The following is a 23,430-nucleotide window of genomic DNA, read 5'->3' as shown; positions in this document are numbered from 1 at the left end:
TCTTGCCCTCCTCCCCTTGTATGTAACTGTCCACAGCTCCCACTAAGACCCCCTGATCTCTGCCACATGGCTGTCCATCAAAGCCACGCTGGTCATGCCTCTCAGGGAGAGATTCACCTAAAACATCCACTGGGCGATCCATCTCTAGGGGAAGGTGAAGAGGTGGCAGATCTGGCTCTGATGGTTATTCTATACATGTGTATGTTATCCATGACAGATCCATGGGCTTTCTAAACCCAGTGAGACATAGTTAAAAACAACTTCATCCATACACAGAGAAAGACATGCACATGTACCTATGGGCAAATGCAATCACACACACACACACACACACACACACACACGTTTCCTCCTCTCTATCACTCCTGATTAGAGTGACTGGGGCACTTCCCATTGGCTGTGAGAGTGGCCCTCTCCTTTCCAGGGCAGCCAATTTCCCCCTACTCCAGAGCTGATAGGAAACTCTGATTGTCTACTGAGTTTAGGAGAGACAAAGACATTTTTCCTCTCACACTTCACGTACCACTCTATTTCATATCTACTGTGAGACTCATTCTTTCTGTGTTTTCTCAACCTCTTTTTGTCAAACCTCTGACATTAACTTGTGTTGTCCCGTTGGTACATGGGCTTTCATTGTGAGCCCACGTGGGTTTGTAACCTGGCTGACAGATCTGACAGGCAGGAAGTACCACCGTGGTAACACCTGGTTCCTGCTCCCCAGTTTATTTACACCTCAAGCAACCTGATGGCTTGGCAGCTTGACCCACTCTCCTCCCTCCCACAACCCCATTGATCAAATGTATCATACCCTGTGGCTGTGTGAACTCACATGAGGAGTTTGAAGGAGAACATTTGAGGGAAATAGGATGGTTTCATAACCAATAGGCCTACAAGTCCTAATGTGGATGGGGAGTGAAGCATGGCGAAAGACAGAGGGATAGGTAGACAGAGAACACTTAGAGAGAAATGTGTTGAGAGAGGGAGAGCAGCTAACAGGAAACAGCTCTCTCTCTCTCTCTCTCCCCACCCAGCACTAACCCTCCCAGCACCCTCTTCCTGTCAGGACTCCACTCTCTTCCTGTCCAGCCATCGGGAATCCCAGCTGGAACATTCCAGCTGTGCAATGGCCTTTTGTAGTCTCTCTCTATCCCTCACTCTCCCTCTCTCTCAATCTCTTTCCTTCTCTTTCACTTTGTCTCCATCCCCTGCATCGATTCTCAATGACTCAATGAATTTTTATCCGCCATGAATTTCTCTATATGTTTGTCGTTTCTCCCTCTTTCAACACAGACTCTCTCTCTCTCTCTCACACACACACAAACACACACACTTTTCTTCACTTTCCTCCATTTTCCACCACTTTCCTCATTTGAATATTGATCTACTTTTGAATGATCATCTCATCACTAGGGGTCGCTACATAACAGCACATTGGGCCCAATTGCTACTAAAACCGGAGGCCTAGCGGGTTGGTAATGAGACTATAGCCTGAGTAACCTCTCCAAGCCTCAGCTTGTGTTGCTGCTATGTTGTTCTGTCTACATTCACCATAAGTCACAGAAGGTCCTTCTTTATGATGCTGATATTTTGTGAGCAGGGACATTTTGAAGGTTAATGACTTTAAATAAAATGGCATGTGAATGCATGTATATACATGTGTGTGCACTCATAGCCAGGGTGAAAATACCAGGTGTCATGATTTTGTGTTTGACCTTTTCGGAAAGAGAGCTAATCCCAGGATATAATAGACTGGTGCTGATATGGAAAACTGCTGCTCTGTTATCTTGGTTGTCTAGGAGACCATCAGAGCACAGGGCTGGTGGAGATACCTTGTTATTAAAAGGGGAGTTTGTGTATATTGGAAAACGGGATTTTTTTGTCATAAGTGTCACTCCTAAATACTACATTATGTTCCATGCTCGATTATAAATGGAAAACGGTTCTCTCTCACATACAAAACATTTTGCTCTCTGTGCGGTCAAATTAGTAATGTAGACTCTGAGATGTATGACTACAGCAAACTTCAAAGGGCAGTTATCAGAGAACTCGATGTCCATGGTGAAGTTTTTGCGCCTACACCTCGATCACACCCACAGTGTCATTGCGTTTTGGTACACCAGAAGTACATTAATTTCCAATAGAATAATGAGTTTGTCTTGCAGCATTGCGTTGCAGAGGCAGTTGCAGTGTGTTCTGTGTGGTGCATATGTTGGATTTATCAAACATATGCATCAAATTGTATGCGTAGATGGCTTGACAGAAATGGTAGCAGAAGGTGAATGTTGAACTTTTGTTGCACACATATCCAGATGATGCTGCAGTGTAGGTGTGATCGACGCATAATCGTGTATGCCAAATATGCTCTCATAAGACATCAAAAATAACATGGGAGAATAAAGGAATATTAGGCCTAGCATACCACACCAGGTCTATAGTACGCCTATTTCATACACATAAAACATTGAAAAAGAATTGTGTTTGAATTTGAATATTTTAAGAAAGGCATTTGTTAGAGAATAAACAATATGCCAATAGAAAACAGCAGAAACTGTTTGTCTGCCTGCTCTAATAAACTTTTGCCATACTTTCGGGAATGTTGAGGTATATTGGCTTATTGTATTTGTTATATAGGCCTATATATTGCATTTGTAAGCTTTTAGTGAACTAACACTCACACTTGACTCGTTTCCCTCTTACTAGCTCTGGCTTTGCTGATAGCTACTTTATTCAGGAAAAATGTACTTACTATGACTTTGATATGTCGTTGTTCCAACTAGCCATCTTAAAACTAATGCACTAACTGTAAGTCCCACCTAGCCATCTTAAAACTAATGCACTAACTGTAAGTCCCACCTAGCCATCTTAAAACTAATGCACTAACTGTAAGTCCCACCTAGCCATCTTAAAATGAATGCACTAACTGTAAGTCCCACCTAGCCATCTTAAAACTAACGCACTAACTGTAAGTCCCACCTAGCCATCTTAAAACTAATGCACTAACTGTAAGTCCCACCTAGCCATCTTAAAACTAATGCACTAACTGTAAGTCCCACCTAGCCATCTTAAAACTAATGCACTAACTGTAAGTCCCACCTAGCCATCTTAAAACTAATGCACTAACTGTAAGTCACTCTGGATAAGAGCTTCTTCTAAATGACTAAAATGTAAAAATGTATATTGAAATGAGTATTATTGCCATTGCTAATACTATGATTAATCAACATATGCATTATTATTATTGTAGTTATTATTTAGCCTAAGCTACAATTATTACAGTATTATGTTATTATTTATTGCATTGTTATTTATGTTCATTCATAGTGTCATTATCAATTGTTATTAGTTATTATGTTCCATTGTGTTTCATATGTCAGCGTTTATAGTTTAAGTTATAGTAAGCTATTCAGTATAGAAATGCATTTCTGAAAACGAATAGGCTACATGGCTACATCCGACGCAAAGAAATAACGTTATTTTTGTGTTGTTTTTTTACCACTTTACCAATGTAGAGACAACAACTGAGGAGACAGAATTAATCAGGCAGATAACCATCATATCACTTCACTGTGATATATGTTTAATATAGGGTGATATGTAAAATGTGTGAACCAAAGGCCTATCTAATATTGGCTCTAACACGGGAGCGGGTAAAACGTGTAAATATTTCGCATTCCCTGTGTCTCTGTCTCTATCAACCTGCGGGATCTTCCCCCCACAAATGATGCATTAGATGCATTGAATGTATTTGTTGTGCACGTTTGAAAAGACGGCGATAATCTGGGAGTGAGAGATAAGGAACACCAATTTATTCAGCGGCACTTTGGACCCTGCTTCCAGCCTCGGTCGGTGCTGACACCCCGAGCAGTTTGCTGATAACGATTAGGCCATTTATTATCTTCACAGAGAACAAAGATTGCCTAGCACCGATGAAATATTAGCCTACCCCTGGTAATAATCAAAAGAAGAAGGGCCCTGGCATCTAATGCAGCATGCATATATAAATAATAACGTTCCAGCCAAGCACCATGCAGACACTTACAAAAACCCTGCTGCAGAACATGTTGAAAATTATTAGAAACATAAAAAATAAATGCAGCGAATGCATTTTCATGTGATTATGTGATTATGATATCCCTATGATAAAGATTATTAGGCTATTCAATTATTGTAAGGCCAATTATTATTATTATTAGGCAATAATTCAGCCTGTTTGTATTATAGTTCACCTTGAACTATAAAGTTTGTATTTTTGTCATTAGGCTCACCTCAAGACAATTTGCTTCAAAATGTTAGAAGCTATAGGTGTCCAACTGTAGCCTATAGGCTAGATTTGGGTGGACAGTATGACATGTCGTATTTTCTATTAAAAAAAACATGAGGTGAGCAGCTTCATCAATTTATGGGTTATATATATTTTAGTCTTTTTTATTCATTTTTTTTCAATAGTTGCAAATAGGAATGGAAGCTCGGTGCTGATAAGCTTTTATCGCGCGCTCAAATCAGGAGGCAGCTCTTTCCGCTGGACGGATCACGAGGCTTGCGCTGCTCGTACTTTTATTGATCTGTAACTAATTAGCATTCTAATTGGGTTAATGCTATGAGCATGTTACGAAATTCTTAATTTAGCTTAACCAGTTTTTTGTCAAGTGATGATATTCTACGGTCTTGTAGCCTAAATAAACGAAAAGATCAATACACATAAAGAGCTATTTGTGATGAGTGTTTGATTATAACTATTAACATTAACTGGTATGATCATAACCATTGTTGTTGATTGTGGTGCAACTTTTAATAAAATAAAGAACTGTCGCTTTTGGGGTGGGATACTGTGAAAATAATGGATCGTTACCGTTCTCATTTCTCTCTTATGTCTGCTCCAAGTTCTCAAATGTTGAGTGCATTTTCATTTTTGTGCTTTAACTTCTAGTTTGGATAATGGGATAACAACATCATGACCGGGGTCGAGTCTGCATTTCAAGGAAGGTAAAGGCTAGTTACGGGATGCAAGTAGGCCTAAGCCAATAATGCACTCTCTCCGGTTTCAACAAGATATGTTGTCTTCAATTGTGCGCCGTCATTGAATTTGATGTTATATTACAACAATGTTATTTGATGAAAAATGTAGGCCTAAATGCACAATACAGGCTATTTAAAATGTGTTTCTCTGGGCGTATATGCACGGATTGTTGTAAGGCGTCAACATTGACGAAGTTACACAATTTAAACCATGTAGCCTATGGAGCTTTTTCTGTCTCCAGTTGGGAGAGTTGACATAGCGCAGGGCGCCATCTCAAGATAACTGTCTTTATTTTTCGGCTTCTCTTCTTTTTTTTTGTAAAATTATATAACCTATCATAAACCAGACGATTCTTATCAGTTTATTTTATTTTGAAAATTAAACTTATGTCAAGTCAGTGTGTATATTCTGTCTGTTTTTTTTTCATTCAAGGCCCTATGCATGAGCCAAAACAGATCGGTCTTTGATGAATTTTGCATAAATTATTTTATGCATTGAAATGAATGCAATTAATTATGTCAGAGTTTACTTTTTTTCAATTGATGCAAGCTTGGTTTTCTCCTCTTTTTGTGTGGGTCTACTCTAGGGGACACGAGCCCGGGATGCAGCAGTCCTTGTACCCTTGCACCTGCCTGGCTTCAGAGGCAGTGCACGAGCCCAGGTCGCGTGCAGGAGATATTGAGGCTTTGCATGTTTTAAAAGTTGGTGTTAATGTGTGGGACAGAGTAAAAAGAAGATGGGAGGAGGGAGGGTCGGTCATGGGGTATACCGTATTTTAATCCAAATTGGCGAAGGAATTCATTACACCGGATTGCTCTAGGCCAATTACTATTGTGCATGTAGATTTATGTAGCTTGCTTCATCATAGCCCAACAACCCACGATAACTCAATAGGTAGGCTAATATATTCACAATTTGTTTTTTCATAGATTAGATTATTTTGAAGAAATATTGCCTCGCCATAGCGCTAAACAAGGCCTACTTTATATGACTTTTATTACAGTTTAAAATAACCTGATTGGGAAGATGTTACACCGTCAAGTGGATTGGTTGAGTGATATTGACCTTCCAATCTCACATAACATTCCATAAGGAACTGTTCTGCTTACTGATTACGAAGTGAAACTTTAGGCCGGATAAACCTTATGATTAAAATGTTTTTAAGAATGAACACTAGATACCCTCCTCCACAATCCATATCAAAATGGCCAAAGCCAGGATCCGGAATACACGATCGAGACTGGTTGAAGCACCGAACGACATCGTTACGTTGCTCCAGCCCCTATATGTCTATGAAGTTCTTTCTCGTTTTCAGTGGAGAGAAAGGGGCAGTGCAGAGATAGAAAAAGTGAAAGTGTTGAAAGGGAGAGAGAGAGAGAGAGAGGTCGCTAAACTGCTTGCCAGCTGACAGAACTCTTGGGAAGGAGCGACATAACTTCTACAGCAGCATCACCAACAAACGCGGATTGATTTTTAGGCAAGTCTACCACCTTCATCACTGTGCGCATAACAGGGAAACGTGCTAGAACTACGCCGTGCCAGGCAAGCGAAACGGAGACCCGGTTATACGAGACTAAGTCTCTCATTATTCCTCTCCCAGACAGAGCGGGACCGAGTCAGTTTGTGTCCATCTAGCCTGTGCATCGCGAAGAACAGGGATCAGCCACTACATATGCAACCATCAAGTGGTAAGAGCTATTCAATATTTACTTAGGGTATTGTGGTAAATGGAATTATTTAGGATATATGATCCTTGCAATCTTGTTACTGGTTGGGGTGCATATTGCAATAATAGTTGTCCATCAACTGAAATACAATATGTGAGAGAGTAGGCTATCCAAGCTTTATGCCAGTCAAAAATAATGAATGTGCCTATGTATCATTTAAAATATACTACATTATAGGCTGCAGAGAGCCATGGCACGGCACTCGGAATGACACCGAGTAGTTAGAATGTGAGAAGAACATGAAATAGAAGCCATCACAATAATGTGATAAGACTACAATTGGAAGTATTTTATGCAAACCGTTTCTCATGTGTTTATCATATAGTTTACCATTCAGAACAATTCGTTACGCAGTTACAGAAGTAGCCTATCTAATCCAATTGTGCTATTATATGCTGCGATTATGTGCTGTTTGCATTTCTCTGTCAAATCTATAATTACGACTATCAAACAAGTTTTCCTGGTTTTCTAAAAAATATTTTATTAGAAGACTAAATAGACCTCAAATAAAATAGTTGAAAAAAATGCATTGAGACTGTATAGGCTACTATGCCTACAGCTAGCTCCTTTGAGCGTTAGTTATTAGGCCTACTGCTTGTAAATATTATGCTATATAGCCTAGGAACATAACACAATGTGATACTTCGAACATGAAGTCATCTGGTAGAGAGACCTAACATAGTCCTCCCGAGTCCCACAAAAATACCAGCCGCGTCATATGAGCAGAAGAAGAGCATCGATTATAATTTGTCCAGATTAAATTCTTAATGGTTTAACAGTGTTATTTATTATTTGGTTATTGCGAGTATCCGTTTTGGAATGAACTGACTTAGTGTGATCTGATTTTCTGTACTAGAAGTTCATTAAGTATTTAATAGTTCATCATTTAAAATGTGAAAATTGCTGTGGCCTCGGGTTGTTCTTATGGAATTATGCAGATCCAGATAGGCTAACCAATCATGGGTGTGAGATCAACATTAGCGATATATTGACATATTACGATGTATCCACTAATCACCTGTGCTTTCAACCGCATTAACTCCAGTAAACCCCTTTCATCACAAGAAAGGGCAAAAACGTCATGATCTCAGCGCTCGAATAGAAACAGGGGCGGGACTGTTGTCTCGAGCAGGCATATTTATTGCCCCCGTGAGACTGGGATCATCTAATAAAAATGACGCTTTCACTCGAAACTCAACATGTGGCCCCTTACGGTTACCTATCACCTATCAGTCCCTCACATGCCAAATAGTTAAGCATCCCTTTTATGTGTCTGTTTGTGTGTGTGTCTTGTGGTCAACTTCAGATAAATCAAAAGTATCACCTAATCTAAATAAACTACTCTCAAATTATGTCAAGGCTACCAGTGAGATACAGGAAGTCAAAATGTACAGAAGTCCATCCATGAATGGGCCATTATGCTATGGGGTGTCCTTAGAACATAGTAGCTAGATTCACCTACTCAGAAAATAGTAATTTGATTTCTCCAATATTCAGCTGCACCTCAGTGTAATTTATTCAAATCTTACATATACCAATTTCAAAGTAAATGGATGCAGTTTAATGTGAGGGTGAAAAGCCATTGTTTTCACATCTCGTTCTGTGTTCCCATGCACTTCCACTAGGATGGGCTGGGTGTTGGGTCTCTGTAGCCCTTAGTGCCCTGGCTCCATCTAATTACCCAGGAGTAAAGGACAGTAATGCTTCAGCTGGTTTGTGTCATTCTCCTCTCCCCAGCTCTGCTTATCTTCACAAACCCCTCTGTGGCTCTCACTACCACCCTACCCCCCTGCCCCCACCCTGCTGGAAAATGATAGATGACCAAGAGCAAGGGGAAGAAACAGGTTGAGAAAGGCAAGCTCATTTCATAACAGCACCTGTTAATTATTTGAATACTCTCTGTAACTCATACACTTACTCTTGTTCAGTAATAACAACCTTACCTTAGCAATGGTGGTAGGGTATATCTTCCGCATGCTTTGAAGCTGCCCGCTGCACAGATTCAACCCTACAGCAGAAAATAAAAAAAACCTAGGAATTGACATGGTTTTGCTACTATTGTATTGTCTTTCATAACCATGCCTGTGTTTGCTATGTAAAGATAGCCAATGAACATTTTTTAGGAATAAAGGCTTTCCCTCAGCTATAGGTACCCTTGCTTACCTCCAAGGGTTCTACCACTCTAGTAGTATCCCCTGTGAGACAATTCTGCAATGTCCTTGAGAGAGGACCCCCCCCCTGCCCCCCAACCCATCATCCCATCCTTTGTTCCAGCACAGATACAAATGGGATTAATGAAGGTATAAATTACAGAGGAGTAAATCCTGTTGAGTAATCCATTTGGCAAACAAGCAAAACAACAATGGAGAGGCTTGCTTGCTGGGCCTGACCCACCCAGTCCCAGCCAGACAGCACAAAGCTGAGAGGAGCACAGCACTGAGGACAGACAACAACACAGACAGACAGCAGGGGTGAATTACAAACAGCATGCATTTGGGTGAAGATGTTGTAAAATGATAGGTTTTTCCTGCTTTGATCACTATTTAGGGGTTGGTCAAGAAGTAAATCAAGAATAATTCATAATTGAAATTTGAGTTGGTACGTGACTATTAAATTGATGCATCATAATTTGGAGAGATCTATTGTGTCGTTGCTTATTTTATTTATTTTTTAAAGCAGTTTGCATGAAGTCCTGCACTTTTTTCAATGGAATATCTGTAGGGAATATTTATTTTGTACTTTAGACCTAGCTAAGTGCCATACATTTTTGTTGTTGTTGAAATGTATGTAATTAGACCAGCTCAATGAATCGACAGACAGTTGCACATTATATACAAAAAACTATTTATTAAGACAAATCTCCTCACTGCTACACCTGTCATTTTCTATAGCTATATATGTCTCATTTCAGGAGAATGTCTGTATTTGGGTGATTACATAATTAGGGAGACCCCTGGGTGTGTTATGACCCCCACATACGCTAATTTGTTGATTTTAGGATTTGACGCACAGAGAGCTGAGCTCATCATGTCATGGCCCCTGGCCAGTGACAATGACTGAATGTCAAGCCACACACACTTCATTCAAACATGCTCATATCAAAGCCCAAACTGCGCAAATGCCCTTGCTCTAACATTGCGTTAAGCATTCGTGCATCCCTTTTTTCACAGGTTGAGTAGAATGCATGTAATTACTTCACATAAGCTTGACCAAAACATCATTGTATTTCTATCAGAATAAGTAAAGCTTGGTCCTCGTTGATCTCGAGGCTTTTTTGGAACGATTATAAAGTTCATGCGCTGGTATTTTTTCCCCTTTTCTGTGATGCTGTGACGTCAAGTCGCGGCGTCAGAGAGGCGGCCAGTCTGGGCCCCGAGCTCCCTCCAATTATTGCCTGTCAATCACGCACGCACACACACACACACACACACACACACACACACTCTTTATTACAAAAGCCACAATAAAACAATTAATTTTTAATATTCAATATCGTTAAAGCATGGCACGAAATGCCACATTTTTACCATAGTGGGTAAGCCAGTTTGTCTCGACTGACAAGTGCATCCTGGATGCTTTCCCTTTTGAACAGGTAGGTCCTACATTGCATGTCCATGTAGCTACAGTATTTCATCACATTATAATAAAAGGCCACTATACTTGTAAACCTACATATTATGAGTCTCAGATGCTCTGTTGGTAGCCTATTACTGAGTAGGCGTTTGCTTACCTAAGGCCTGAGGATTTCTAATCTATACTGAAGTAAATCACATATATACCTAGACATTAGTCTTTGGGTGGGCTATGCAAATGAGGCAAATTATAGGACAAAGCCTACCTGGTTACATTTATTTTTATGTAACCTTTATTTAACTAGGCAAGTAAGTTAAGAACAAATTCTTATTTACAATGATGGCCTACCAAAAGGCAAAAGGCTTCATGCGGGGATGGGGGCCTGGGATTAAAAAAAACTAAAACAATATAAATACAGGACAAAACACATATCACAACAAGACAGACAACACAACACAACATAAAGAGAGACCTTAGACAACAACATAGCAAGGCAGCAACACAACATAACAACAACATGGTAGAAACACAAAACATGGTACAAACATTATTGGGCACAGACAACAGCACAAAGGTCAAGAAGGTAGAGAAGACAATACATCAAACAAAGCAGCCACAACTGTTAGTAAGAGTGTCCATGATTGAGTCTGAATGAAGAGATTGAGATAAAACTGTCCAGTTTGAGTGTTTGTTGCAGCTCGTTCCAGTCGCTAGCTGCAGCGAACTGAAAAGAAGTAGCAGGCGACATTCAGCTTGTTTTAGCCCACGAGGAGATTGTAACAAGAATTAACAAAGTGGCGCTAATGGTCACCAGTTGGTTTTACGCAAGTGAGGCCTGACGCCCTGTCTGCACCACCAAGTGAGAAAAAGGCGCTATTACCATGCCAATAGTGTTTGATCGCCCTATTTCTGAGACAAAACCAATGTTTTCACAAGAAGAATGTCGTGACTACTAATTAAAGACAATTAGGCGTTCACAACATCGGCCCCACTTTCGAGGTCATAAAACGCCCCCAACCATATTAATCCTAGAGGTGCTGAAAGTTGTATTTATTTGCATTGCAGTCTCATGTGAAAACTCACACTTGTAATGGTTGTTGTTCTACGTAACATTTACAGGATTGGCATATATAATATTTGTAAAGTTTGTCCAAACTGCCGATGCAGTTCCCCAGGGCATATGCGTAAAACAAGGCATTATGCGTAAAACCAACCACTTTATTCATGAATACAGAATAATAACCAACAGAGTGCTTAACCAAAATACCCATAATTATGTTATGATGTCTGATAGCATTTATATTAGCCCACTAAACCTGTTGATTAGAAAATATAATCATGGTTGGTTTAATTTAATTAGCCAATTGAAAATAGCATTGGCATACACTTCAAATTCAAGCTTATAGTATTATGATGCGTTCTCTAAACGTGGTATAGGCAAGGCTAAGCGACAACAGCCTAAATTGCGTTTCCCAGATAATGTAATTGACTGCTCTAGAACTTGGTAGGTTTACATTTTATAGTTACAATTTGCCTCCATCTTGGCTGTCCACTTCTTGAGTGTTGGTAGAAGACAATATCAGAGGCCAATTGCTCATTTTGTGAGCTTCACGAGAGAGAAAAAGACCCCCAAGAAATTACAACGCTGATTGATATGTCTTTTACTTTTTTGGTCCGGAGCATTACTGTTTCGACTGCAGAATGGAAATTGAAAGAGCTGAGATACATGAGCCAATTGTAGCTATACTGATCTGTGGTTGGCTTACAGGAGGTCACTGCTAGCCGGTGACTCCGCCCCGGCTCGCTTGATATTGAATTTACTGGCGCCAGTCGCATCAGTACAGCCACATTTCATTAATGAGCGTACGCCCGGGTACCTCACGGATCAGGCCTTTCAGAGATTAAAATGTGTTTGAACAGCTGATCGTAGTTATAGATCAAACTTTCACCAGGTATATTCAGAATAAATATTTTTTTGAACGGAATAAGATTGGATGCAAAAAAACAGAGACTTGCAGAAATGTTTTTTTTTCCTTTTTTAATAATACATATGAATGAGTAGGCTACATTTGTGACGGAAGCTGTTTGTAAAAGGGCTTCAGTGGTAGACTAGCCTATCTATACAATCAATGTTCCTCGGAGGACTGAACATATATGGATAATAACAACCTCTTATCTTTTGCATACATCCCCGAAGGAGTTCTACAAAATGGGCTGGCACCACCTTGTGTATTAAATTAGAGCATTTTGTTTTGTTTCATTGCAGGTGTCAGTAAGAGCCAAGACGGATCAAGGTTTATATATCTGAAGCAAATAAACTATAAGGAGAGTGTGCAGAAAACCCATATCACAACTGCATCACTACGTCCATCCTTTTCTCCACACTTCGGGACTGTTTAAAAGTGTTTGATCCAGGAGAAGGACAACAGAAAGCTAATTTATATTTTGAGTAAAAGTAGGCTACGGAGTTTTGGTTATATCTTGGATAAGGAGATCGACGACTTAGTTATGGAAGTCGCAGCTGATCAATCTCGGTGGATGGCGCATCACCACGCGGTGTTGAATGGGCAGCACCTGGACTCGCATCACCACAGCCTGACCCACAACTACATGGAGCCCATGGCGCCGCTTTTGCCGCCAGACGAGGTGGACGTGTTTTTGAACCACTTGGACTCTCAGGGGAACCCCTACTATGCCAACTCCCGGGCCAGGGTTACATACAGCCAGACACATGGTAAGACGCGCTCAGCCTTGTAACTAAACTGCATTTGTGTTCTAGTCAAGTCTGCTTTAAAGCTGTAGGTAATTGTGAGAGTGTACGAGTTACAATACGATTACATGTTTCCATCAACCCAGCCTGTTGCTTTCAAACTCATTGATGGTAGGCCTATATTATTGCCATAAATGGTTATATGTGATGCGCAAAACCCATTGACACAGAAAAACGATCCCGGACCAGTTAAAAGTCGTCATAACAGTCCCTTATGGGACTTTAATTTTTTTTTGTCCTAGGACATTTTGTTAATTTTTTTTCCTTCAACGCGTAAGCCTATATGTGAATTCAATTACTCTAACACATCTATGTCCATAAGCGGGTAGCCTAGGTTTATATGTATCTGACATACGGCATGGAATCATAAAATGAGAATTTCTAGCAATAAATAGCAAGAGGAAAGGGAAGTATGTCATTTAACCCCTCTCTGTTGGGTCAGGGGTTTCTATAAAAGTAGAGAGAGAGAGGCACTTCCGGATATAATATAAAAAGCGCAAAATTGCTAATAACATTCTTTAGCCCAAGTTTTGGAACTTGAGCAACGACCAGGCAATGGCCATAGGCAAATAGCAGTTCAATCAAGGCCTCTACAAAGGTCCTATTTTCTCCTCGTGGATTGTTTTCTTCTCAGTTAGGCCTACATGCTTTCGGAAATAAGCATGAACATTTAAATTAGTAAATATGCTGTATAGGCTATGGCACGGGGCTGTTGTAGCCTAACTGTTGTTTTAGCTTTGGCTGGTGATTTAAAATGACGTGGGTTTTAAGTTTGATTAACTTTTACACTGAGAAAATGATAACTCGATGTCGAGTTTAAATAGTTTGGAGTTTGCATTAACAGGTGAAGAGACAGCACTTTTACGCATTCTGAGAGAACTGGACCAATCGCTTTCGATTAGTAAAAATTCATAATAGCATATTTCTTATTTCCAGCTCGCCTTGGGAGTCAGGTTTGCCGGCCACACCTCATCCATAGCCCTGGCATTCCGTGGCTGGACAGCGGGAAGGCGGCCATCTCTGCTGCCCACCACCATAACGCATGGGCAGTCAGCCATTTCAGCAAGCCCGGACTGCATCCTGCTAGCTCCGGCTACCCTTGCAGTAGTAGCTCCAGTTCTGCTCCCGTGTCTTCCCTCACCCCTGCGTCCCACTCCAGCCCGCACCATCTCTACAGTTTCCCTCCTACGCCTCCCAAAGACGTGTCCCCGGACCCCGGCCCTACTTCTCCAAACTCCAACTCTGCGAGAATGGACGAAAAGGAGTCCATAAAGTACCAAGTGTCACTCGCAGACGGAATGAAAATGGAGGGTTGCAGTCCTTTGCGCAACAGCCTGGCTTCGATGAGTGCCCAAACTCCCGCAACGCACCTCCCTATACCGACCTACCCATACTCTCTACCAACACCACACGAGTACGGCGGCAGCCTCTTCCACCCCGGTAGCCTGCTGGGCGGATCTTCATCCAGCTTTACGCCGAAGTGTAAAAGCAAAGCCCGGTCATGCTCAGGTGAGTTTCATAACTCTATTCCAAAAGTTACCCTGTGCCTAAAGAGTTTGTTATAATTATGTACGTTTTAAGATACCAATATCTGGGCCTGCATGTTTGACGATATAAACTCGGCCTATAGTTTGTCAAAACGCTTTGGAAGTGCGTCGATTTCTGCCAGGGCACATACAATAATTAACATACTTTAAATAGATTTAACTTGTAGGGCTATAAATGTTTATTTTATCTTGAAATAGATTGAGTGGTCCGGTATGTGTTTCGCTGTCAAACGGTTGGTTGCTGTAATAGTTTATACCGGTTATTTTACCTGCAGCGTTTCTTTCTCCTCCTCAAACCTGTTGCAGCGACTCTTATCTATGTGCCATCTCATTCGTCACCACTTGTAAACACCGTCCACTTAAAAGGGTCACTTAATGGGAATCTAACATGAAACGACTAATCAGGATCACCGATTACAAACGCAAATATTCAGGACCAGCTTGAACATGATTACACGTTTTGGAGTCAAGGCAAAGAGATGATAGCCTAAAGTCATCAGTCACCAAAATAGAAATAGGGAATTCAACGTGAAAATGTATTTTCTCGTTGATTATTTGGCTTACAGTAGGATATAGTATTTTTAAGAGGGTGCTGAATATAATAATATTTCAGTAGACAATGTAATACGGCTTAGCTATTGTGCTTGTTTTTGTTAGTAGGCTAGGCCTATCAAAAGTGCTACGTGGCCTAGGCCTATAGTCTTTATGTTGCTACTATTTTTAAACCATATTCAAAGTGGACGTTTTTATGTTTATCTGGTTTAGATGCTGAACATATATCCCACCAATGTCCTTGTTTGGCAGAAGTGTTCGCTTCCAGTTGTTTTCTTTTAGAATAGTTATTTATTACACTTAAAATGCAGGAGTCACGACGCTCTGGCTCCTACCATATCCTGTAGCCTATACTTCTGAGTGAACAAATCACGACCTCCACCCCTGCCCATTGCTTGCCCCAATACTAACAAAGCACCGTCGGGATGCGCCGTCACAGGCGACAGAGCCCTGCTGTTTGTGTTTTTAAGCATGGCCTTGGCCCAGTGCGCTGTGATGGTGAGAAGGAATAAAACCCAGGGTTAGGGTAGCCTACTCTAGTTGAGAGGATGATTATAACACTAGTAGTAATGACCACATCAATCACAACAAAGTCATAATAAGATATTTATAATTGATAATAACGATATTATGATATTGTAATAATAGATGTTACTCTTATAGCAGTTTAGGATCTGCCAAAGAGCACATCACCTTCAGAGAAATTAATACAAATACTAGATAATGAATTAGATAGTTAATCAAGCCATCACATGAGCTCATAGGGAGACATTTATTATTGCATTTGACCAGACTAATTATGTTGTGGCCCTGGTGTCCAAAAATATGTTGAGTGTGGAATCTCTCTAACAGTTCATTAGTGTATAGAGATATTAGCAACAACTGTCTTCATTTAGATGATCACCAGAGCTCAAAGTGCTATTTTCTGATGGATGCTTCGTAGATCAATACTTTGTGGATGGTATATTGGTTATGCAAATATTTGAATTCAAACAGTTCACACATGTTTTAAGGGGATTATTTAATGCAAGAAAAGCCTACTGTTATGTGAGTTACTCTCCAAAATCAGTAACTATAAGGCCTGCCATGAACTACTCTTATCGGTCAGTCCCTTCTGATGTAGCAGTGATTGATTGTTGTATGAAATGCCACAATGACATTTCAGCAGTCAGCACATACCTTAAGACAGTGTTGCTTCCTGTTTAAATAACCTCAAAACAGCCCTCTCCGCTCACCTACCTACCTCCTCGCTTTAAAGGCAATGGCCTCACTCTCTCTATACTCTTGGCCAGTGCGATCTCAGTGTTCTCTCCCTGTGGAACCTCCCCAAATTACACAACAATTCAACAGCTTTAGCATTTGTGGAGGTGGAAGGTGATGTTGTTTTGATACTGGTGCCTCTGCTGTGCTGGGAGAGAGAGTCAAACACTCAGAATACACTTCAAAGTGAACATTGCCATTGTCCAGAGCAGATCCCTCTCTCGGATTTTGGTGGGACTGTGGGTGTCGGTGACATTATAATAAGACATGATGCGCCAGCAACCTCCCATTTGACTGGGCCTGTGCATTAAACGAAGTGAAACTGAGAGGAGAGAGAGTGAACGCCCATTGGTTCTCTGCAGTTGAAGATGTAGAAGTGGGTGAAAAGGCTTGAGCTCTTAATGCAGAGGAGGAAAACACAATCAGGGTCACCACTAAATGGGTCACAGTTGCTGTCAGGTACACAAACCTAACAATGAAAACATTTAGTAAACAAATTTAAAGGGCACGAGTAAAGGGAAAAAGAGAAACCGGGCTGATATAAAGTGATACTGAGCTATATTATGGGAATCTATTTGGTTGAGACCACAGTGTGGTCAGGCCCACATTTAATACTACCACCAGCAGCACACACTTCTGTTTCCTATCATGTGTGCCTGCTAAGCTGATGAATGATGTACCTCTAATTTGATGGTGTCTCACATTCATCTGTTTGGACACCTTTGGACACGTCCTGGCTGTCTCTGGGCGTCCTAACATGGATCACTTTACATACAGGTGTCTGTATCCATGGAGATTCACCCTGAACCAAGCTGTACAAATGACAGTCATATGGATTGTCCTTGGCTGGTACACCTGCACACTGAGACACTGTCTGTCCTCGCAGGGGGGGGGCTAGGACTTCATATTACACTACTAATGAAAAGTGGCTCCAGTAGGCTCATTAGTACCTGTGTGTCTTCCTTGGACCTGACGACTATTGTCTTTAATGTGAATCTGTTACAGTTTAGCTTTTGATGGAGTGTGAACTTTTTAATTATATAAATTTCCCTTTGTCTTCCCTCCACTTGAATTCTGCTCAGAGGGGCGCGAGTGCGTCAACTGCGGTGCCACCTCCACCCCCCTGTGGCGGCGGGACGGGACGGGTCACTACCTGTGCAACGCTTGCGGCCTGTACCACAAGATGAATGGCCAGAACAGACCTCTCATCAAGCCCAAACGCAGACTGGTGAGTCCCTGTCTCTCTCCTGTCTACCCCTCCACATCTGAGAAAGGGGGCCCAAATAGAGCATGAAGCAGATACTGCCAGGACAATTCCAGGAAAGTTATATTTTCCCTATGATCTTCCTGGAATTGTTTGTCCCTCTCACCTCCTGGTGATCCCCTACACCGCCTGTTACAATACTGCTACTATTGCCATTGTTACTGCTATTATTATTGCTGGTACTTTTGATACTGTCACTGATACCAATGCCCATGCTGCTTTAGTTATCACCACACTGGAGTGAGTGAAAAACAGTGCACACACACAAACACTTTGTCCAGTGTTCTGCACAGGCATTTAGGAGCAAGGAGTATTCCAAGCCCTGTTATTTTTAATGCACATACACTTTTATAGATATTTGTTTGTCTCGGACCAAAGTATTATTGTATGTTTAATGTTCAATATTATTAACATGATGAGTTGTTTAGTTATCATTACAAGTTATTTAAAACAAATAAATATATTGGTTCCTGCTTATTTTCCTTTCATTTTATATTCAGACCTCTGATTAGGAATCATAACTTTGATTCTATAGGATAAAGAGAAGAGAAGTGGGTATGCTCTAATTTTGCAAAAACAAAATGTAAAAAGGCCTGCCCTGTGTGAAATCTTTTATGAGTAACATTGATATGTACTCTGAATAACCTAAAATTATAAATCCCATATTGGTCTTTCATAGTCAAGTAGGCTAATAGTAGGCCACATGAGATTGATCAATGCAAATAATCATTAGCATCACTATATTTTTCCTGTTCCTTAGTTGTTTGAAACCTGGATGTTTTACTTCGTATTATGAGGCATGTTTTACCTTGCTTCAAAGTAGCCAAGCCAAAATTCAACCATAGAAATGTTGATAGAAATATTTCATGAACACATCCTCATGCACTCTCACGTTCTATCGGTTATCAAATGAACTTTCTTTCATTTTCTAGCAGCCAAAGGCATTATCCTAGTAATTTTAGCAACCAATGATAGTTGTTCCATCTTTAGATCTCCCTCTTTCTACATTTTTTATGTGCTATGCAAATTTCATTTTCAACGTTTGCATTTAGCTTCCACTACATCACTGATTTGGCATTTTCAGTCTTACCATCTGAAACTTTAAAAAGATATTAAAGTTTCCCAAAAGTAAATTGTGAGAAGTAATTTAGGCTAATTTCAATGGCAGTCCAAGGCGCAATCCAACTCCTAACTTTTGGGTAGCTCCAAAAAAATGTAGGCTAAGCATTACGCAGTAGATTTAGGGCTCTATTCAATCCATATGGAAGTTCAGCATTACAAGATTGAAATTTAAAGGCTGATTGAAATTTAAAGTCTGTGTTCCCTCCCTTAGCAGAGACTGCATTTATGGTAAATCTGCATTTAAACGCAATCTGTAAAGCTTCAGCAATTCAGACTGAATAGAGCTCTTAGATTGATCTAATCTTTAAATAAGTTAGTTCAATTTTACAAGAAAATTGTTTTACTTTATTTTGCTTTTATAATTACGTTTTCTAGCTTCTGTTTTCCTCAGCTAAACAGGTTCATGAATCATGATCAGTAGACGTTTTACTCGCCACACCTCGTTTATGTAGGCCTATTGGCTTAATCTGAATAGTTTTGCTCTGATCAGACATTCAATTTATTTCACAGAATTAAATCATATGCTACTATAGGCCTACATAATATAAATGTTTCAATCAAGAGCTTATACCTTAATATCTAATTAAATCTGTACTTAGACAGGTATACTTACACTTATACTCATCCAGTCATGCAGTGCCAAAGACACATTAGTTGGATAACCTAATTGTAGCCCAATTCACTCGTGTTTTTAATGTATGTGTGTAGCCCAACCCATGTGGTTGCCTTGAAATCAATAACTCAAAATGTTCAACAAATTGAAATGGTTGTTTTCTTTACCATTGCTATCTTCCATTGAGCTAAATGTCATGGGATGGAGAGCATGGTGAATAGGGTGGGATTATGTTTTGAATATGTTTTGAATAACTGTCTTTCTGAAATACATTGTTTCTGACTGTATTAGCAACATTGTCAGCATTAGTGGGACAAGTATAACTCATTTTAGCGCAGCTTGGTGTAAATAAACCTTCTGCATTTTTCTCCTTGGCTGTGCGCCTCTGCCTAGTTCTTCCGATGAGAAGTCCATTACATTTTCCATGGGTCGGTCTGTGGTCGCAGCTTTGCATTTTCAGCTCAAGTGTTTTCAGAGTTCAGTTCAAAGGGCATCCAGTTGTTTCCTATCCGGATATCTGCCCGGGCCGATAAGGAAGCCAGGTTCCCGGGTGTTTCCGCCTTCAACAAACCCTGCTGCATTTTTCAGCCCAGACTTTGACATATACTGTAAAGCGATTATCACAGCACTGTAGGAACCAGTTATGTGTGTGTGGAGAGAGAAAACGTGAGGGGGGGGAATTGGAAAATAAATGGATTGTTTGTCATGCTGGGTTAGCAGTGGCACAAGCTTTAAGCGTCGGAATGCGAAGTGTTTTCTGTTGTCGTTTTTCTCTTTCTCTTTTTTTACATTCCGTGCGTCGCCATCGTTGTTTTTATTGGGGATGTTTTGCATGAACAACTATGATATGATAAAACCTTAAATGAATGAAAAGAAAAACACACATGCAGCATCATGACTGTATAGTTATTGTATTCTGAGTTTAAATGTTTCTTATTAAGTGTGAAGAATTTATCTGTAATGGACACAAAGCACATTGGCAGACAGGGCCCTGGTATTGTAGATGTCTTAGTCCGGGTTGTTTGATTCTCTGGATCAAGGGAGAATCATGCAAAAAGACGGCATAAATTATTAATGTGCCCTATCTAATTTTTTTAATTAAATGAAATATGACAGCAGTAATTGGTAAAAGATAGAAACAACGCATTTAACTAGAAACAGCTTTTGCAGCATTGCACAAATTGAAAAATTGAATTAAGCTTGTATAGATCACAGAATATATTCAATTAAATCAATACAGATGTGACTCCCTTTAAGCAATTTCATGAGTCTAACTGGCGCTGTCTTTGATGTTATTTGTGGATGTAGCCCTGAGAGGAGGTTGGTTGGAGAATAGCCTACACAGCAACACAAAGTCATAATACTCATCACCCTAAAAGATACATGGGAAGATATTTACTGAAGAGAATGCTTTATTCTGTTGTTCAATGCGTGATACTAGTTGATATGGGTAGATCTGGTGGAACATTACAGTAGGCTTTTAAAACGAGTGGTTTTAAGTTCTAAACTCAGAAATGTCCTATAAATTCCGAATGAACATTTGAAATGTAGCCGCCTTTGGCTATGCCTAAATGGTCACGGTAGTTAATTTCAATAATCGTATTCATGTCATGTTCACTTTCCTCGTTGACCTCTGTTGCCTAATACAATGATCAAATCAGCTAACATTTGAATGGCTTTATTCATAATGTATTAACATTATGCGTTTTTCTCCTCCTCAGTCCGCTGCGAGACGAGCTGGCACCTGCTGCGCTAACTGTCAGACCACCACCACCACCCTTTGGAGGCGCAACGGCAATGGTGACCCGGTGTGCAATGCCTGCGGGCTCTACTACAAACTGCACAACGTAAGTTGCCTGACCGCTTACATAGAAACTGGGGGGTGAGCTGGTCAAGTAGGCGGACAGCTTGTATCGATTGAGGAGCCGGGGAGAAAGAGGCTGGGGACGCAAAGTCTGCTTTTCCTGTCAAGCAGAACCCGCCAGTCGTTTTTTCTTTTTATTAATCCATCTTTGTTTCAATGGGGGGTGTTACTCCCAGGAGAGGCTGGAGGGTGGGACTGTCATTCAGGGTAAAGGCGTCAGTTATATTGATGCCAACTTGTCTGAGAGTAGCCCTTTCAGGTTCAGCGTGGCTTCCAGTCCTCATGTATTCATGTTCAGTGAGAGGATTCTATTTAATTTTAAAGACAAAAGTGGAAAAATGCTCATGCCTTTTAATGTGGCTTGATGATCCAATGTCTGTTAATATTTATGGCACATCAGAATTCTTTCTCACGTTTATTAAAAAGGCAATATGTTTTCCATCATAGTTGTTTAGATTTTTCTAAATGATCCACAATTACGAACGAAGCTTGACAAAGTTGAATATAAAAGCATTGAGAGTGCAAGAAAATGTCCAATGACTAAATAATTTAGTTCTGGACAGTTTTTTAAAACAAGAAACAGGTATTTGACATGATATTGAAACCCACAAAATATCAATATGAAGCCTACTCCAGTAGCCTACTCCAGTAGCCTACTCCAGGCTTGTCTGGCTTCTCCTTGGCTAACATCCCTCCTCCCTGGCTCTTCACAGGTAAACAGGCCAATGACCATGAAGAAGGAGGGTATCCAGACGCGCAACCGCAAAATGTCCAGCAAGTCCAAGAGGGGCAAGCGTTCCGGAGATGGCTACGATGAGCTGTCCAAATGCATGCATGACAGGTCTTCTCCCTTTGGGGGTGGCCCTGGCCTGGCTGGACACATGACCCACATGGGCCACCTTCCCCCCTTCAGCCACTCCGGACACATGCTGCCAACTCCCATGCCCATCCACCACCCCTCCTTTAGCCATCCCCACCACTCAGGTCGGTCGCCAGCCTGGGCTGAGCACTGAAGCCCCCTGAAGCCCCTGCATCAGGCCCTGCCACCACCACCCCTCCAACCCCATCACCACCACTACTGTGGGACCACATAAAGAGGACTGCGTCTGTTTTTAGAAGGGTAATAGTAATGGGGATCAACTGTCAGTAGGACATTGTTTTGCCTGGCCTCATTGAGAGATTGATGAAGAGGAGACGTGACTGAAGGTAGAGAGAAAGTGAGAGGGTGAAGAGGAATGCTAAGTTGCTCCCTTCAAGTGTGTGGAAGACGAAGACGCATGGGTGCGAATGGGGACATTCATGGTCCTTCTGCCTTTTTTCTACTAAGTCACTTTGGTACCCCCCCCCTCCCACCCTATCAGAGAAGAGATAGGGGAACCACTGCTTTCCCCTCTTAACCCCCCCCCCCCCCCCACCCCACTGACTGGCTGCTGTGGACAGACTGTTGATACCGTAGGAATGAAAGACTTTCTGAACCAGCCTCCCCACACATGTACACACACACACAAACACCACTGACCCCTCATCCCTCACATGCTGGAATACACACCACCCACCTGGTCTCCTATTTTTAACAGATTGTATTGAAAAAATAAGCAAGCAAACAGAACAACTATTGTTGTTATAATTGCTGTTATAATTATTGTTATGATAATTTATTTTCACTCTTTTTGCTTCAGAAAACATGGATAGTTACAATTATAAGTTCATTGTTATTATGTAAAGAAAAAACACTGACTTATCTTAGACGAGACATTGTTCCTGACCTGTACGTGTTTATAATTTTTCCATCTCACAACATTAAGGAAATAAAGTTTGAATAATACATGATGAGTCCTTGAAACTGATTATTGAAATGTATACATTTCTCTGTCTCAGTGTCTCAGTGTTCCCCCATCTCTCTTTCACATACACATTTCAAATTGCCTTAAAGGAAAATTACACCCCAAAACTATCTTTGGTATTTGTTTCATTAATCCATTGTTGACATAGTCCCAAAATGTTTCGCATTTCAGAAATCAAGTTTTCAAGATAAATAACTTTCAAAATACCAAAACGCAACTGCTATATTTCTGTATTTATAAAATTATATAGTATCTTTAAAACTTGATTGCTGACATG

General features: G+C 40.7%; 1 protein-coding gene across 4 annotated transcripts; it reads left to right on the top strand.

The window, feature by feature from the left end:
• Nucleotides 1-6,334: 6,334 nt before the first annotated feature.
• On the top strand, nucleotides 6,335-23,134 carry LOC106565821 (GATA-binding factor 2). 4 transcript variants are annotated; one of them, XM_014133384.2, is made up of 6 exons: nucleotides 6,335-6,705; nucleotides 12,584-13,051; nucleotides 14,024-14,596; nucleotides 17,517-17,674; nucleotides 21,167-21,292; nucleotides 22,023-23,134. In XM_014133384.2, exons 2-6 carry the CDS (start codon nucleotides 12,826-12,828, stop codon nucleotides 22,320-22,322), a joined length of 1,383 nt encoding a protein of 460 aa, XP_013988859.1. In that variant the 5' UTR covers nucleotides 6,335-6,705; nucleotides 12,584-12,825; the 3' UTR covers nucleotides 22,323-23,134. The 4 variants fall into 4 exon arrangements, with proteins under 4 accessions (XP_013988859.1, XP_013988861.1, XP_013988860.1 ...); XM_014133386.2 differs by having other exon boundaries at nucleotides 6,337-6,705; nucleotides 17,529-17,674; XM_014133385.2 differs by lacking the exon at nucleotides 6,335-6,705 and adding an exon at nucleotides 12,067-12,269.
• The last annotated feature ends 296 nt before the right edge of the window (nucleotides 23,135-23,430 follow it).

Source organism: Salmo salar, chromosome ssa12 (assembly GCF_905237065.1).
Source record: "Salmo salar chromosome ssa12, Ssal_v3.1, whole genome shotgun sequence".
Lineage (NCBI taxonomy): Eukaryota > Metazoa > Chordata > Actinopteri > Salmoniformes > Salmonidae > Salmo > Salmo salar.
The sequence above is the reverse complement of the archived record's forward strand: the minus strand, read 5'-3'. Positions and strand labels throughout refer to the sequence as shown.

Bases quoted from the DNA above. Each gene is read 5' to 3' on its own strand.
- LOC106565821 (XM_014133384.2), top strand. From the start codon at position 12,826: ATGGAAGTCGCAGCTGATCAATCTCGGTGGATGGCGCATCACCACGCG. The intron at 13,052-14,023 runs GTAAGACGCGCT...TCTTATTTCCAG, and splicing joins TACATACAGCCAGACACATG to CTCGCCTTGGGAGTCAGGTT. The intron at 21,293-22,022 runs GTAAGTTGCCTG...GGCTCTTCACAG, and splicing joins TCTACTACAAACTGCACAAC to GTAAACAGGCCAATGACCAT.